General features: G+C 35.4%; 1 protein-coding gene across 2 annotated transcripts in view; it reads right to left on the reverse strand.

The window, feature by feature from the left end:
- Nucleotides 1-1,086: 1,086 nt before the first annotated feature.
- LOC120635111 overlaps nucleotides 1,087-17,261 on the reverse strand; it is a 34,684-nt gene continuing 18,509 nt past the window's right edge. Inside the window, exons 1-6 of one of the 2 annotated variants that reach the window (XM_039906043.1) lie at nucleotides 14,469-14,523; nucleotides 6,995-7,158; nucleotides 3,888-4,094; nucleotides 2,639-2,781; nucleotides 1,901-2,017; nucleotides 1,087-1,233 (exon numbers count right to left, since the gene is read on the reverse strand). In XM_039906043.1, the coding sequence (XP_039761977.1) occupies nucleotides 1,176-1,233; nucleotides 1,901-2,017; nucleotides 2,639-2,781; nucleotides 3,888-4,094; nucleotides 6,995-7,153 (684 nt within the window). In that variant the 5' untranslated portion in view covers nucleotides 7,154-7,158; nucleotides 14,469-14,523 and the 3' untranslated portion in view covers nucleotides 1,087-1,175. Of the gene's footprint in view, nucleotides 1,234-1,900; nucleotides 2,018-2,638; nucleotides 2,782-3,887; nucleotides 4,095-6,994; nucleotides 7,159-14,468; nucleotides 14,524-17,261 lie in introns of those variants that run through there. The other variant, XM_039906034.1, reaches the window with a different exon arrangement.

Raw genomic sequence — 17,261 nt, forward strand, 5'->3', positions numbered from 1 at the left:
ACGTCAAAGTTTAATAACGTTAATTACCTCTTTTCGTTCGCATTTGTTTACAAATCGCAGAACATCTGATTTCAATCCTGTTCATAATAACGGTTGTGTTTCCGAATTAATAAAATAAAACGAACCGTTTCCTATTTAAAATTATTTACTTCATTCAAAAAATAATAATTAATACATGATATTGGTAATAATACTAAACTTCCATGCAAGTATGATAGGACTCAATCACTTGAAAGTTGTATAAAGTAAAAATAACGGAACATTTACATTCGGAATTGTCCATTGCTTTGGTTCGATTCTTGTGGAGATGTTATATATTTATTTCAATTCGCGCACTTAAAACATCCTCCCTTTTACTTAGCCCTTAGTTTTATTTAGGTAAGCAACCTCACTGTGCTATCCTTGTGCGAGATTTGCGGACCTTTACCAAAAATACTGTCTCATGTCAAGAAGAGTAAGAGGAGTGAATTATGCCAATATAACATCGAGCAACTTGTTGTTTGTAGCGGCATGTTCAACTTTGGAACACGTAGGCCTGCGGACTAAGAACCTGATTTGATAACGGTTTTAGTCGATATTAAGACCTTGCAACCTGTAGTAGGTCAAAGTATTTAATAAAAAATCATTAACTTAAGTAAATTAAATAAAAAAATATATCAAAAAAGGTCAAAATGCGACTATGCACCCGGTTACGCAACATTCTGCACCACAATGTACATGAGTTTACGTAGTGAGTCGACTTCTTTGTATACTCATTTAAAGAACCGGCGCGTAAGCAAAGCTGAACCGGCCAACCGCAGTCGTTGCCTCGTTGGTAGAGAAGATTTCCATTCATTGTCCTATCGGACGGCCAAGTTGACTCATTATATCTGGGTACTCAATATACATATGACTATAGCCAAAGCTGGCACTGGTCCTGCGTAAAGCAATGGGCGTTATTAATTATAGTGTATCGGAGAGCACGCTAAGCTGTCGTTGGTTAGTATAACTTCACGTGATAATAAAACCTGTACTGGAACAGGGTAGAGGGTACAAGAAGGCTTCCTATCTTGTATGTGAGAGGAATAGGTACTTTAAAAGGCTAAGAATAATGTATGCTGTTATACAGCTTTAATAGCGTTTTAAGTCTAAAAGTCAACTCTTCGGACATCTTTTTGTAAATTTGTTTCTTTTATTCACGTAGTCATCTTCAACCACCGGTTCAGGTATTCGCTCAATTTGCGTCCAGCATTTCTGTAAAACAGGTAATAGGTAACCGGTATAGCGGTGAATTATATAATTTCATAAAATAAATAGGTAATTTTAAAGAAAAACTTTATTGATAATACAATGTAAAATTTAATAAATAGATTTATGTACAGAGTTAAAAAGTTGTTATGATTGAACGCGCTAATTGAACGAACTATCAGAGCTCATATTGTTAAAACTAATGAAGTTAATTTTCAATTAAGTCTATTTTTCATCATGACGTTTGGTCATGCCTAAAGTAGACAGATTTACGCTACCTAACGTGGATACTGAGAACAATGAATAGTTCTTTGTTCCTTGGCTAGATATCACGAAGAAAATTTAAAGAAAACTAATATTATGTTTATCTTTTGAATGAAGAATATTTGAATAAACTTTTTCCTCTAAAGCTGTTTGGTCGCTTAGGCTAAGTCGGCGGCTTGATATTTTTGTGTTAAATTGCTTGTTAACACGTTTCGTAAATAAAGTGTAGTACCTAGGTTATTATTCTTCATTATTTTCTGTGTGCTACTAATGCTCATAGCATCAGTTTGCGATAGATGGAGATACGTTTCGCTGGTTATATCATAAAATTTAAATAATGTTATCTTCATGGCATACCATTTACAGAGTTTTGTATATTAGATAAGTCTTGATGCTATATTAGCATTACCTTATTGAGAACCCATATACATGTCGAGTGGTATAAGGCAAAAGCTCTGCGAGAGTTCGGTCGACGGCTCGCTCTACGGTCTCACATCGTCCTATCCAGATTGGCTCGCAGTGTGTACTGTAAATAAAACATTTTAAAATGAATTGAATCTCAGGCCATTTTTTTTTAGTTGCGGGGAAGAATAATCTAATTGCCTTAAATCAATGTGATCGATTTTTTTAATACTAAGCATGCGTATCATTTCGAGTGTCAATTCAGAGATGTAGAAACATTATATAACTGGCCACGGGCCTCTTCTTTCAGAGAGGCATTACGAGATTAGTAGAAACCTTTCAGCCATAAGTCATAACTGTCACAAAAATTAAAAATTATAATTTATCTTTTAAGTAAATGAAATTTGTGGACCATACAGTATTGATCTTATTTTCCACAAGGATCCTTATGAATTGTGCTACTTGTTCATACAAATTAGAACCAATTAATGAAGGTTCACCGAACAGGCGCGCTCGGAGTGAACAACAGACACACTATAGACTAATTCTAGTTTATTTTTCAGATGTATTTCTTTTATTTTTGCATTTACTTTTTATTACATTTAGATCGTCGCAAACATGTTGAAAAAATTGTGACGTAAAACTTTATAGTCCATTTTGTGAAGGTAGTAAGTTCAAACTACATTTCTTGCGAACTTAATTAAGGTTTGAATGCCACAAACAATCACAAGGGCCCTGGCCTTACTTTTGAGCGACGTGTCGTAAGCTGGCTTGGATGACAGTGTCGAAGGCGTCCGCTGCGCCCCTGTACGCTCCGCTAGTCTCTCCCGCGCACGTCCATGCCATAGACCCACCCCGCTTTACACTTGCCGCCAGCGATTCCAATAACTTAAAAAAATTATTGCATTAATTTTATTATAAGTTACGATTGAAAACAATTAGGAAAGGGTTTGTTAGTAGAGAGCTAGCTGATTTTGTTATGATTTTAAAAGCGTATTTGATTGTTTTTCCCTGTTCCAAGCAGCAACTTTCAAATTTCTAATATTTAGATGAAAATTATGAATACCGTAAACAAGATGAAGAATATAATAATCGGGGAATGATAGCTTTTGCTCGTGTATTTTAAATACACGTACAAAAAAAACATTCATTCAAAAGAATATATTGTATAAGTATTTTTTTTAAATATAATTTCTATTAGATCTCTTTTCTTTCGAGAAACTGAGGGTTTTGTCTGTGATCTAGACGAGTAACTACCGGAAATTTATAATAAGAGATAGCACTCTAGAATAGGGTTGCCAACTGTTCTCTAAAATATACCATTGCACTCTATTATAAGTAAGTGTACTTAATTTGTCGTTACTACCGATAGAGTACGCTAAAATAATATTCTTAAGTGATATGAATGATATTCATAATAATGTGATGATTAATGATGATGTCCAAGCAAAACTTTGCTGTCGCAGCCTCCAGTGCTAATATAAACTTCTAAAAAATGTATAAATTTAAAAAAATCTTTTCAACATTTTGAAAAATTGTTATATGCTGCAAAAGATACGAAGATAAAAAATTAGGAAAGTAAATAAATGAACTTTTTTATGAGTTGATACGGTAGTTATTAAATCAATGCGCTGGTTTTTGACCTTTTATTTACCCACTCTAAAATCTGATGTACTCTATGGGTCTTACAAGTTGACGCGCTTTGTCGTTAGAATTATTGTTATGTCAGAGCGTGATAACACATTGAATATCTAATACTTAGTTATTTCACGTTAATTTGTATGTTCTTATTTATTTTTCAAAGTTGGCAACCCTAATCTTGACAAATGCCCAGTGTGCCACCGGGGAGTCCCCCAGACTTATTGTTTTCGGTTGGAGGTTGTTTAATTACTATTGCGAGTGGTTATATAAGTTACATTGCTTATATTTACTTACTATACGTTTTGTGAAAAACAAGTGGTTGCTGCGCTCTATTCAACTCTAGCATATCTTACATTTAAATTCTCATACACGTCCTCAGATACTAATCTTGAGATGCCATCTAAGCCCGCTTTCGACTCCGCTCCTACTACGACTAAGCAGTCAACCTTATCCGCTTCCGCTAAGCTCGCCGCTCCGGTTGTGGCAGTGCGCACGGTGCAACCTTCAGCTTCTAGCCTTCGTTTGAGCTCTTGAGCCAATGTATTAGTTGAGTTCGCTACCTGAAAATAGTCATAATAACTGTTGAATTATATACAAGTGTATTGTCTGCTGTTTTGTATTAGATAGTGTAGCACAGGCTCGACACTCGCACTTAATCAGACGCGTCCACTCTCGCCTAAACTTTCGTGAAACTATCGCGGTGCGCTGGAGACAGTGTATTGCGTGTACAATTTATAATTAATAATTATCTTTATTGCAAGGTATAAACCCAGTTATTAGAATATAAAAAGATAAATTAAATAACAAAATAACAATAATAAGTAACAATATTGCAATATAAAAATATTGCAAACTCACGTCCGTCATAATAATTACATAGTTCGTCATAGTTTATGGGTTATCTTATACCTAACCTTTACAAAATCACTACAGTTTATTTTCTATTCGCCTCATGGTGCACCGAAAGCCAGTGCCTGAAAATCGAGCAATCCAGACCCTCTGCCAACGTGCTTAGGATTTATGTTTGTGTATATAATATTATTAAACAAATATATATTATATTATATAATGTATATTATATATTCAAAAACACTACAACAAGGATGGCTGGAGTGAGGTGCAGTATCCATAGTTTCTTATATTATAAAATGCGAAAGTGTGTTCATTTGTTTGCTTGTTCGTCATTAACGATAGGGCAACTTAGCAACAAATTGAATTGATTTTTATACAAAAAATCGAGTTAGTTAAAAGGATGAAGAGTAACATACGCAGGCTACTTTTGATCCGGGATTGTAAATGTTGATGTTGAGAAGAGCAACTACTGAGTTTCTTGCCGGCTCTTCTCGGTAGAATCTGCTTTCCGAACCGGTGGTAGAGTCACACAAACATGCATACTTGACGTTTCAAAAGTGCTTATAAAGTAGGCCTACTTGAAATAAATGAATTTGAATTTTGAATTTGAAAATTTGATAAACATCAAATTCTCAAGGGTGGTCTACAAAAACATTCGTATTTTTACAAGAAATATCGTCGCTCCTTTACATCCCTACAGCGCAATTAACCGACTAATTCACCGCAAGGCGCAATAAGTTGCTAATAATAAAAGACTTGTTCCACAACTTATTCCTGATATTAATACTTTTAGAGAAATAATTTATAAAATTAGAATAAAATAAATAAATATACTACAACAATGCTCACAACGCCACGCCACAAAGTAAGCGTAGCTTGTGTTATGGGTAAGGTGACTGATAAATATTTTAATAAATAATGAATGAATACACTTTTATTATACACCACAGAGAAAATTTACACAGATACAAATACAACAGTACAATAAGGTAGAACGTACAATTTGGCGGCCTTATCGCTAACTAGCGATCTCTTCCAGGCAACCAAAGGCGTACAAGAAAATGTTATAAGAAATAAGTAGGTGGTATAACAAACAAAATTAAATATTAGGATTTAAAACTAAATTAACATTAAAAAAAAACATAAAACATAGTACATATATACTAAACATAACATATTAAAGATATGTACAAAAATATAAAATATATTCCATACATATATACAAACATATAAACATACAAATACGCTACTTTTTTTTTTAATTAAGTGTTTATACACTTAATTAAAAAAAAAATAAAAAAAAAAAATAAAATAAAAGAACCCTCAAAAATATGTAGAAAACGAAATAAACAAAAAAGAATACAGTGATCATTCCCATCAATGCCCGGCCGATACAGACATAAATAATATACATAAACAGAAAAAAATTATAAACAGATAAACATCCAGACACTGAAAAACATTCATCAAACATTTTCCGGTTGTGGGATCGAACCCACGGCCTTGGACTCAGAAAGCAGGGTCGCTACGCACTGCGCCAATCGGCCGTCAAGCGTTGTTTTTTTTACGATAGTTATGTCTATCTTATTGTCTATCTCGGCCTTATCGCTTGGTAGCGCTATCTTACAGCACGGCTAGCATGGACAGTAGACAATTATCTCCCCGGGAAAGGATAAAAAATTATCACAATCTCCCACAGCTTTAAAAACTCTCAGACCACTGGCGCACAAGTGTAAATAATATAAGTAAATTCCTGCTATTCCATGTTCCCGTGCTGTAGCAGGTGGACACGTTAATTATATCTCTTGTCACGGGATATAATCGGGGGATATAATTTTTGTCTCCTGCCCGTGCAGCCGTGCTGCAGGCAAACTTAGGCCGGATTACTATGGCAACGGCGAAAATAAATAAATAAATAAATATACTACGACAATACACACATCGCCATCTAGCCCCAAAGTAAGCGTAGCATTTATTATGGGTACTAAGATAGCCGTTGAATATTTTTTATGAATATAATACATATAAATACTTATAATATGACACTGATGACACAGACACGGTAGACACCCAGACACTGAAAAGCAATCATGTTCATCACACAAACATTTTCCAGTTGTGGGAATCGAACCCACGGCCTAGGACTCAGAAAGTAAATCGGCCGTCAAAAAAAGGTTATTGTCTTCGATAACATTAAAAAAATAATTCTCACACCCGTTCATACGCACGTCACGCTCGTAAAAATTTGATTGTAAGCTATTACAGTAAGCCAGTACCTAGGTACATCCGGATGCCTAGTGTGATATTTATTACTTAGGTTCACCCATACAATCGATGAATGTTAACTGCAATTTGTATGGAATCGAATGACTGTTTACCATATTGTAACTAGGTGGCGCTGCTTTGATTATATACAAATCGAAGTTTACATTCACAGATCGAAAGGTAGAAAGAAGTGGTGATGCGGGATGTCGCGTAGAAACCAATATGGGTTATGGCTTCTAACTATCATTCCCCTGACCTCCTTCCATCTTAGACTCCATCAGGTGAGATTGCAGTCAAGGGCTAACTTGTAGCGTAAAAAGGTAAGCAGAATTTGGCAGCTTACCAGAAAGCTTTTTATAGACCCGTGTCGTCTTTGCTTTGCGAGATTGACTCTTGCGGTGTAAGCAACAAGGGCCGAGGTGGCAACTAAGATGGACCCAACTTCCAACGTCGCCAGCAATCGCCACGCCAAACTAGCGCCCGCTTCGACGACCTCTGCCATGTTCTCTGAAAAAAAAAAATGCTATTCTTGATTCCAAAGCTCATGATCATTTTAGTAGGTCTGTAGAGCTACGTGACAGAGCTTGTCCGCGGAAGTACAACTACCATGCTTATTTCTGCCGCAAAGAAGCTTTGCTGTGTTGTCTGCAGGCGGATTCAGTATTTCAGTTGACAGCAAATTGAATCTGTTATATCTTCTCATTCTGAAACCTATGTTTCCCATTGAGTTCATTTTAATTCTGTTGGTACTTGGTAGATACAATAAGTCGTAATAATGTAATGAAATGTGTGGTGGCTGTGCAACATCGCGCTACAACCAATAGCTACCACGATCACGCAACGTGAGTAATGTTGCAAAAACTGAAAAAAATATCCTTTTTGAGAGATTTCGATGCGTACGATGAACGGTAAGCGTTTCGCCAAAACGACGGGAGTAAGTCGGAATGGAAATAAAATAAAATGAAAATACACTTTATTTATTCTACATCTACCTAATAGAATTAAATTATGAACAATAAAACTAAATAAAACACAGGTAAATTGTTTCTTTAAAGTTCTAAAAACAGTCCGCGACTACATACGACCATTTTATAAGGTTGACTCATAAGCGCACGAAGTCGCGAGGGTCCGCTAGTAATGTAAAATAATGGTTTGGGAGTTATTTGATTGATAGTCCTCGGTATATCTACAAGTTTGAACGAAATCAGACCGTTTGGAGAGGGTCAAAATCAAGTCCAAAGGAGTGTGGTACAAACATACAGTTGAAGCTAATATAAAGCGTGTAAAAAACCTTTATTGCGCGCTATTTAAAACAAATTAAAAATCGAACCCTTAGCGTGCAAAAAGATTTTTCTCGTTGACACGTGTAAGTCGATACTTGAGAGTCAAAGTCAAAGTCAAAGTCAAAAATATCTTTATTCAAGTAGGCCCACAGGTGGCACTTTTGATGCGTACATAAGAACCACACGGTAGTGAGATGATGGCGATAACCACATTCGTAAACTTAAAACTAAAGCTACGAGGGTTCCAAACGCGTCCTGGTCTAAGAAGAAGCCCACAACAAACTTAGCCGGGTGTTTTTTTTTTTTTTTTTGTTATCACCATCTCACAATGTCATTTTAAATTATTAGAAGAGCAACCTGGTTAGAGCAATAATTTACAGAGATAATTGTTATAAAATAATAAGAAAAACAAACATCGTAATACCAATCGATTCGTTGGACCAAACCTAGATTTGATATGACATAAATAGCCTTCATAATTATTAACACAAGGAAACCGCATATTTTAATCATCTTATTTGCAAACTATAAATAGAAAATCGTTGCAACTTTTATTAAAAAATATGCAATTCTTCTGAACGTGTGCCTGTCACTCTACCCAACTCCTTTCAAACGGCTAAACTTATTTGAATGAAATTTGTGTGGATAATTCAGTGGGTTCTTGGATGGTTTGATTGACACCATTCGACCCTGTAGGTGTTCTTGCTAATGGTCATCGGTCGGATTAAATCCAATTTCAGATTTCCAATTTCGCATTTTCAATTTGAATGCCATTGAATCTAACATAAAAGAAAATAATACAAAGAGAACATCAATTTCAGTAACAAAAAAATTGTCCATGCTTAGTTATACTTTTGTCATATTTAGTCAAATGTCCGGAGGGAGGTACAGCCGTGGCTAGTTACCACCCTACCAAGAAAGACGTACCGCCATGTGATTTAGCGTCCCGGTACGATGCCCTGTAGAAACCAATTCAAATTCAAAATTCGAATTAAAAATAAAAATTCATTTATTTCCAGTAGGCCTACTTATTAAGCACTTTTGAAATGTCAAGTATGTAAGTTTGTGGTGACTCTACCACCGGTTCGAAAAGCAGATTCTACCGAGAAGAGCCGGCAAGAAACTCAGTAGTTGCTCTTTTCCAACATCAACATTTACAATCATTTTTCTATCTTGCGGGAGATGGAAGCGAAGCTGCTTCCCATCTACCTTGTCATTAAGAAATCAAAGGTATAGTAACCTCGCTGTATAAGATGTGTTTTTACACCTTTTTTTAATGTGTGTATTGGTATAGGTATCATGTTGTAAAAGCGTATACTCAACCTCACAAAGGAGTTCTTCACCTTTCGCAGACGATATGCAGATATCACTAATTTATCTTAGTTTCTGGTAAGTCGATTGTTAATATCAGCTTTTTGTTTATAAAGAGTAATATTTTGTCTCACAAAGTCTATATTATTATGAATATATTGCGAAGTTACTGTAAGTATTATTTGGGGGTACAAAGAAGGAGTATGAGTTTAATATAACTGCCATAATGTTAGCTCGCTACCAGCTTATACTGCATCATCACTTACAGCAGGTGAGATTGCGGTTAAGAGCTAACTTTAATTACACTTAGGCGTACATACTTTAATCACACTAATGCTCGTTCTCACTAAACCTAGCCTAAATCGAACGCCTAATGATTAAGGCGATGTTTATATAAAAAAACGTTTCACCAAATCTTGTGTCATAACTATTGGTGAACGGTTGATATACGCCAAGGAATCATTTCTTAGATTTATCCGGTACTTATTTAGGCAATGCCTTGTTCATCGTTAGTGAAAACGGGCATTGGTCTTACTTAAATTTTTAGGGATCCTTAATGGCGCGAATCACGGGCATCCTAAAGCAGTTTAGTACAAGATAAAACTCACTTGCGGTCACACTGTTATGAAACTTGTGCAACGCAAGCGCGTTGATATCTTCATTATGCCCAGCGCACGCTCCAATGCCTCTCTTACGACACTTTGCTCGGTTATAATTACTTGTTGTTGTTAGATGGCTTATCAGTTTGTTAGACATCTTATCAGTATATCTTCTTAGTTTTAATTTAAAAAAAAAACTTACTTTATCAATTTATCAGATACGCTTACTCTTGAATTGTCAAGTCTGTCTGTTGATATAAGTCTGTCTATAATACGAGCCAGTGGTTTACTTTATTTTTGATAATCACCGTCATCTATGAACATCTAAAGCACCAGACAAACCCCCTAAACAACCCTAAATATCGTTCTAAGCGTTCTTTATCTAAACTGCAGGTGGAAAACACCTCAATACTTTACCGCGGGTGGTAAAATATTAAAAAAGAGAAGTCAGAACAGCCCATCGTCTCATACTTTATTATTTTTTTGTTGTTGTTGTTGTTTTTTTCATTTTTTTTTAGGACTGGCAAAGATCATTCACCAAACAGCCTATTATAGACGAAGGTACATATATAAATAGTTATTATTAATTGACAATCTACATTTACGAGTTAAACGTAGGCCGATGATGAAGCACATAGACAAATTTAATGGTTTTATTTAAGCTTTAATAAATTTAATTCAAATTGATTTTAAATTAAATAAAAAAAAATCTTGTAAGCTTATTAATAAGTATTGCAGTCTAGCAAACAATTTTGGAAATTAATTTCTACAGATCTTCTTATTGGAAATATATAAGCGAAATTACAGAAAAAAAGCACATCATATTCCACCTTTCAATACAATAAAATATTTCCTCTTGAGTATAGCTTCGTATATTTTAATCGATCTTCGTGAATTTTAGCTATTTAGGGCAGGGAAAATAAATATTTACGAGTATACTAAATAATTTAAGATAATCACATTTTGGCTTGCCATTAATTTTTTTAATTTAATGTCCAGAAATTAAAAAAATTACCGCTAAAGATAACCCGTCAAATACTACACTACTCGTTAAATTAAGTTACTTAAAAAGTAACAAATATTGCAATTCGACTGAATAGGCTGCATGGTCAATGATCTTTCCTGAAGCCAGAAGTGGAGTCAAAACACAACAAAATATATTGTATGATGTGGTGCGATGAAAAAAAAATGAAACCTTCTTCAGTAATATTTGTATTTGTTTTTTTATCCCCTAACTAAGATGTGTTAAAATGTTCACAATCAATTAATGAAGAAAACAAGTAAACAATTCGGGAATACAACTCACGGCCCATAGAGGAACATTGTTTGTAAACCTTAGAGTCAAATTTAAGACGGCCAACTCCTAACTTTCGATTACTTAAACGTAGCAACATTAAGAAGACGTAAGAAATGCTCAAATTAATGGGTTTACAGATTTGATTAAAACTCGCCAGTTCTGAGAAAAGGTACAACAAAAAAATAATGCATATAAATTCCCTTGCATTGTCCATTCAATGCATTTCATACGGCATTGTGTAATGTGATATGCATGGGTAAATGACATGGGAAGTAATTACTCTAACAAGTTGTTACTGCTAAAGAAAACTGCCTATTATATGACAAATATGTTGCTGCGAAAGAATACTGCACCTACATGTTCACTGTTGCTTTAGCTACATTGTTAATAATATTAACTCTTATAATTTTATACAATTTTCACACGACTGTTTGTAAAAATGGACTGATTGTGAGTTTTTTGTATTCCATAACTTCTAAATATGGTGGTGGATTTATGAGTTATGTTAGTATTCTTACATCGTCGTTAATAGCACAGGCTATAAAGTATTTGAAGAAAAAAACCAATGTATTCTACTACTTTTACGCCGTTGTTAAATCACATGTTATTTTGATGTACAGTGTGATGTCACTTTACAGAATTAACATGATTTATACATTTTTATCTTTGTAATATAAATTAATACTTGATTTTGAAAAGTCGTTAAACAAAAGTTTTAATGAATCGGGGGGAAGGTAGGAGACGTCGATCCGAGGGCGCCTCCTGCGAGGACCTCGGCTCGGTTCGCCGTTAATCTGACTGTTGGTGGAGTTTTGGACTAATCATTAATTAGTCCGAACGCCCCCGTGACTTTGGTAAGGGTCCACGTCCGGATGACGTCATGCCAACCTCACCTGCTGACTGACGAACGAGGCTCTGGCGACCGACTAATGGCGGGATAACCATTAAACTAAACTAGCTAGACTTGAAAAAATGACAGTTGCCGATGTCGGACAAAGCGATATCAGGGCAATCAAGTCTAGTGCTGCGATCACCAACCCGCCTGCCCAGCGTGGTGATTAGGGCATTATCCTTATGAGTAGCACAACAAAAAAAGGGCCCCTAGTTCCCGGCGGCCCCACTTCTTCCGACTCTGGTAGCGGTCGAGGGGATGGTGGGGCAGGGGGTGCTAAGAATCTCCGGATAAAAAGTTGGCGCTGCTTGAAAGAGGCCTACATTCAGCAGTGGACGCACAATGGCTGATGATGATGATGATGATGCCCAGCTAAATGAGATGCCAACAAGTGCTCAAATGGATAACTTTCCAACCGGAAAGGCGTACGAACAAAGCAAGTTAAATAAAAGGTTGTAAAAAAGAAAGATCAAGATCAATAACACCGAAGTGGTTCATTGATTGCTTCAGCCACGAAGTTGTATAAGATAGTGTTGTTTTTCTTTTATATGCATTACGCGGGCAAATAGCTGCTTAGGTCATGCAAAAAGATCGTGATGAGTTACCGTTAAGCAAGTAATGGGCTAAAAAGCTGTTACGGCCTAGTGTTTGAAAGTGTGGGTCTTATAGACGGTTGCGTACCCAAAGGGCAAAACGGGACAGACGGACGGACAGCAATCTTAGTAATAGACTCTGCTGTCCGTCCGACTGTCATTGGTCACCAGTGTGTATCTCATGAACCGTGGTACGAGTAGTTAGAGTCCAGGGGTTGCCAACCTTACTAAGCCAGCGTCTCTCTTACAATTTAAGAAATTTTGCATGGCGCCCGAGCCCTAGCCTAGTTAGTTAAAATAGATAGGTTCTTGTTACTTGTTAGTTAGGAAAATAGGCGCAAAAATAAAGCATCCTTATTATGAAACTTATAAAACCATAATCCTACTATCCCTACTAATATTATAAATGTCAATGTAAGTTTGTTTGTTACGCTTTCACGCAAAAACTACTTAACCGATCCTCATGAAACTTTGTACAAATATTCTTGGAAGTGTTAGAAGTAATATAGGATACTTTTTATCCCGACACAAATCTCTTATCATTTGGGTGAAAGTGTTTGACGATTTTACACCATAACTCCGACAAATTATAACCGATTTAAATAATTATTTTTGTACTATAGAGGTTATAATATGTGTTTAATTTTGTCTAAACTGTGGTTGGAGATAGAGGATAGAATTCCTCAGCGGACAGCAGCATACCCCTCATTTAAGGCTTAGCGATACTGAATGCTTTAATTTTTATTAGATCTACAACTAAATTTAATGTCACATCAAAAACACAATCAAACACAGACGAAGTCACGGGCAACAGTTAGTAATATTATAAATGTGAAAACGTGGATGTTGGTTACTTAATCACGCAAAAACGGCTGAACGGATTTGGATGAAATTGGGCATGCATGTAGCCTTTGACATGGAAAAGAACATAGGCTACCTTTTATCCGGATTCCTTAAGTAGTTCCCGAGGGAAAGTTGAAAATTGTTTACGAGCTAAGCCACGGGCAGTCACCTTTGAAATTTGGTGTGCATGTCACTTATGCATACACACTAAAAACTATAACTAATTTAAAATTAAAACTTTTATATATTCCTCTGCTTTTTCCAGGGAGCAATAGTTAGAGAAATAACTCTACAAAGTTATTAGTTTATACCTACCTACAGTTATTTACGCACAAACAAACTTCAGCACTATGTACTTTTAAACCGTTTATCGGCTTGGTAAAATTGCAAAACCGAGCCTGCCTTTATGTATTGAAGAAACTTTCAATAACAAACACAAACTCCGAAATAGATCTACCAACAAATATCAAATTTTCGAAACATTATATTGCTCGAAGACGGCTAATATTAAAAGCACATTGCTGTAGTATTTTATTAAAACTTACCTACTTAAGTAGCTGGTACTTCAATCTTTACTTTTCAAAATTTTAAAATTGTATTTAGGTAGGTATGTATCATACTCTTGTGTTTGAAACTGGGTCACGTATTTACATAGCATTAATTTTTATACTTTAAATACTAATTTTTTGGTGAATGTTTCACAATTTTGTTAACTTATTACAAAGCGCACGGTAGAAATCTGAGTTTATTTCTGTAATATATGATTGAATTGATGATTATACTTTTATTGCACACCAAAAAAGTGCATACATAAAGAAAAATATAACAAAACAACGTATATAATTTGGCGGCCTTATCGCTTCACAGCGATTTCTTCCAGACAACGGCGAATAAAAACAAACACAGAAAATAGGTAGGTGGTGCATATATACACATATACCCACCCGTAAAAATATATAATAACTTAAATACATATAATGTATATGATTATGTAAGTACCTGTTAATAAGATTTAAATCAATTTTCTGGTATAGTTTCACCAGACCGCCAGTCGGCTCGAAAAGGCAATAAATTTTGAGTAGTGACTTAAAGATCAATATAAACTAGCCATTTCTAATCAAGATCGGTTTCCGTTTAGCCAATTTATTTAGCGTATTAATAAATAAATTGGTACAAACTTTCAATTGCAAAATCGAATTGTGTTAACAAAGCGTATACGATCAATTTTATTTTAAGAACTTATGGAATACCTATATCTTTGGTCGAATCTATCTGGGCCGAGATTTTTAATAACATAATAAACCGACATCTATCAAAGAACCGATACTTGAAAACCTGGTAATAATACGGGCCTTAAACACATTTTCAACGTAAAAATTGATAGTCCTAGAAGGAAAGAAGAGGTAAAGAGGTGAAAATTGTAAAAATGTACAATCTCTACAACCCGTTCACTCACTACCGTCTTTCGATGCTTAATCTTTCATGTTAAATCTATATATATATATATATGTATATAAGAGAAAGTTGTGTTAGTTACACCATTTATAACTCAAGAACGGCTGAATTTTTTTTTATGATATTTGATTTTTTGGATTTCTCTTAGACCGGAATAGCATACTAAGTATTAAAATATAACATTCATAAAACAAAAAAATGAACCGCGGTACGAAGTTCGCCGGGATAGCTAGTTTAGGACAATTTTTGCTTTGCCTAATTTAGGATGATAATTTTGGCAGGTGCACGTCCTTAAAGTTTCGTATTCTTTTTGGAATATTTATTTTGCTGATATACAGGCGTTATTGTCCATTTTATGAAAAAAATTCTAACGACAACATTTAAAAAAAATCTCGGAGGCCATCTAAATACTTATGTCATATTTTATTGTGTTTTATACCTTTTATTACCCGCATAAACTGCTCAGGCGCTCTGATTTCACAATACTAAGTTTTTAAACTAGTGCGACAAAATGACTACAATTTTACGTCTGCGATAACCTGATAAGTAGCCATGGTGAAACTGGGTTTTGTAATCTTTTACGCGGTTTAATTTAGCTGTAACGTTGTATGTTTTAATCTTTGTTTTACAATGGAAGCTTTTAACTTACATAAGTTTATCTAATGCTTGGGCAAAGTGCAATGGTTAGTACACAGATACCAGAAATATGAGAAGCTTCCACTTTTCGCTTACATAAGTTTATCTAATGCTTGGGCAAATCAATGATTCCATAGATTAACAAAAGGACTGACAGTTGCCAGTCCTTTTCTTTTCTTTTCAAACAATAAAATAAAATGAAATAAGTAACTTTTATCCAAACGATTTAAAATCAAACGAATAAAGAGAGGTAGGTATGTAAGTTATAAAAAAAGTATTTATTTGGCTTCCTGTAAACCATGTACTCTAGTACGCAATCGCACGTTGTATAACAAAGTCGGTTCTTTTTTGTCAACATTTTTTATTGCATTTTGGCGTCCTATCTTACCAGCCCAGCTAGCATGGGCAGGTGACAATTATATCCCCGGGGAAAGGATATAAATTTATCTTCTCCCACAGCTTTATCAACTCTCAGAGCACTGTCGCACAAGTGGAAATAATATCCAAATAATATATATGTATTACTAAATGGGGGTAAAGTTCTCCTATTCCACGTTCCAGTGATTCAGCAGGTGGGCACGTAACCTGCAGGGCTAGCACGGGCGCTTAATCTTAAAATACGCTAAAGCTTTCTAGTAATATGAGTATAAATGCAAAAGTATGTTTGTTTATTTGTTTGTTTGTGCTTCCTTAAAACCTTAAGTGACCAATCAACTTGATTGTTGGCATGGAGTTGGTACTTGGTTGAAAGGACGGAAAGTAACAAACTTAAAATACTTTTCATTCCAGCAGGGCACAGACATCACAGGCAGGAGCCAAAAATTATATCCCCGATTATATCAGTGTGTATTAACGTGTCAACCTGCTAAAGCACGGGAACAAAGAACAGTAGAAGTTTACCCCCGGTTATTATTACACATATATTATTTGGATATTATTTCCACTTGTGCTGTGCTCTGAGAGTTGATAAAGCTGTGGGAGAACACAAAATTTTGTCTCATGCCCATGCTAGCCGTGCAGGGAAACAAAACGAGCCTTTACCTGCAAATTGCGTAACCGACAAACCAAAAGTTTTCCAAAAGAAGGTTAAAGAATATTTAAATAAAGCTTCTTTTAGAAAGTTATTGATATGTCGGTTACGCGATTCAGCGGTAAAGGCTCGGAATGGTCCTAACGGGTAAGTAAATAAACATAATAAACGCGGACGACTGCTAGTTAGTTACAACTGTTAGACAATTCAAATAGATATATTATTTAATAATTCATACATTATCTAGATAGCTTAACCGGTTGATCCTTCAATGGTTTGTAAAGTCCTTTTATGGTCTTCAGTTCTTATGTATAAATCAATAGCTCCTGAACTCAAGGGTATAAACACAGGGGACACCAAAGAGTCATAGGTAGTAGCTAGTTCAAACTGCATTCCACAAGGCCCAAGGGCATCTGTATGAAGATGTATTGTAATCCCAATCAACTCGCACGAAAAGTTTCTAATCCACGTATCTGACACAAACCGTTAAAGAGTGGAACGCCGTTTTGACGTTGCTGTTTCTTACTTGGTATCATCATAATCATCATCATTTCAACCGACGGACGTCCACGGCTGGACATAGGTCTTTTGTAGGGAGTTCCACAATCCACGGTACTGGGTCGCTTGCCTCCAGCGGCTCGTTGGAGGCCGACCTACGCTGCTTTTACCGA

Source organism: Pararge aegeria, chromosome 2, assembly GCF_905163445.1.
Source record: "Pararge aegeria chromosome 2, ilParAegt1.1, whole genome shotgun sequence".
NCBI lineage: Eukaryota > Metazoa > Arthropoda > Insecta > Lepidoptera > Nymphalidae > Pararge > Pararge aegeria.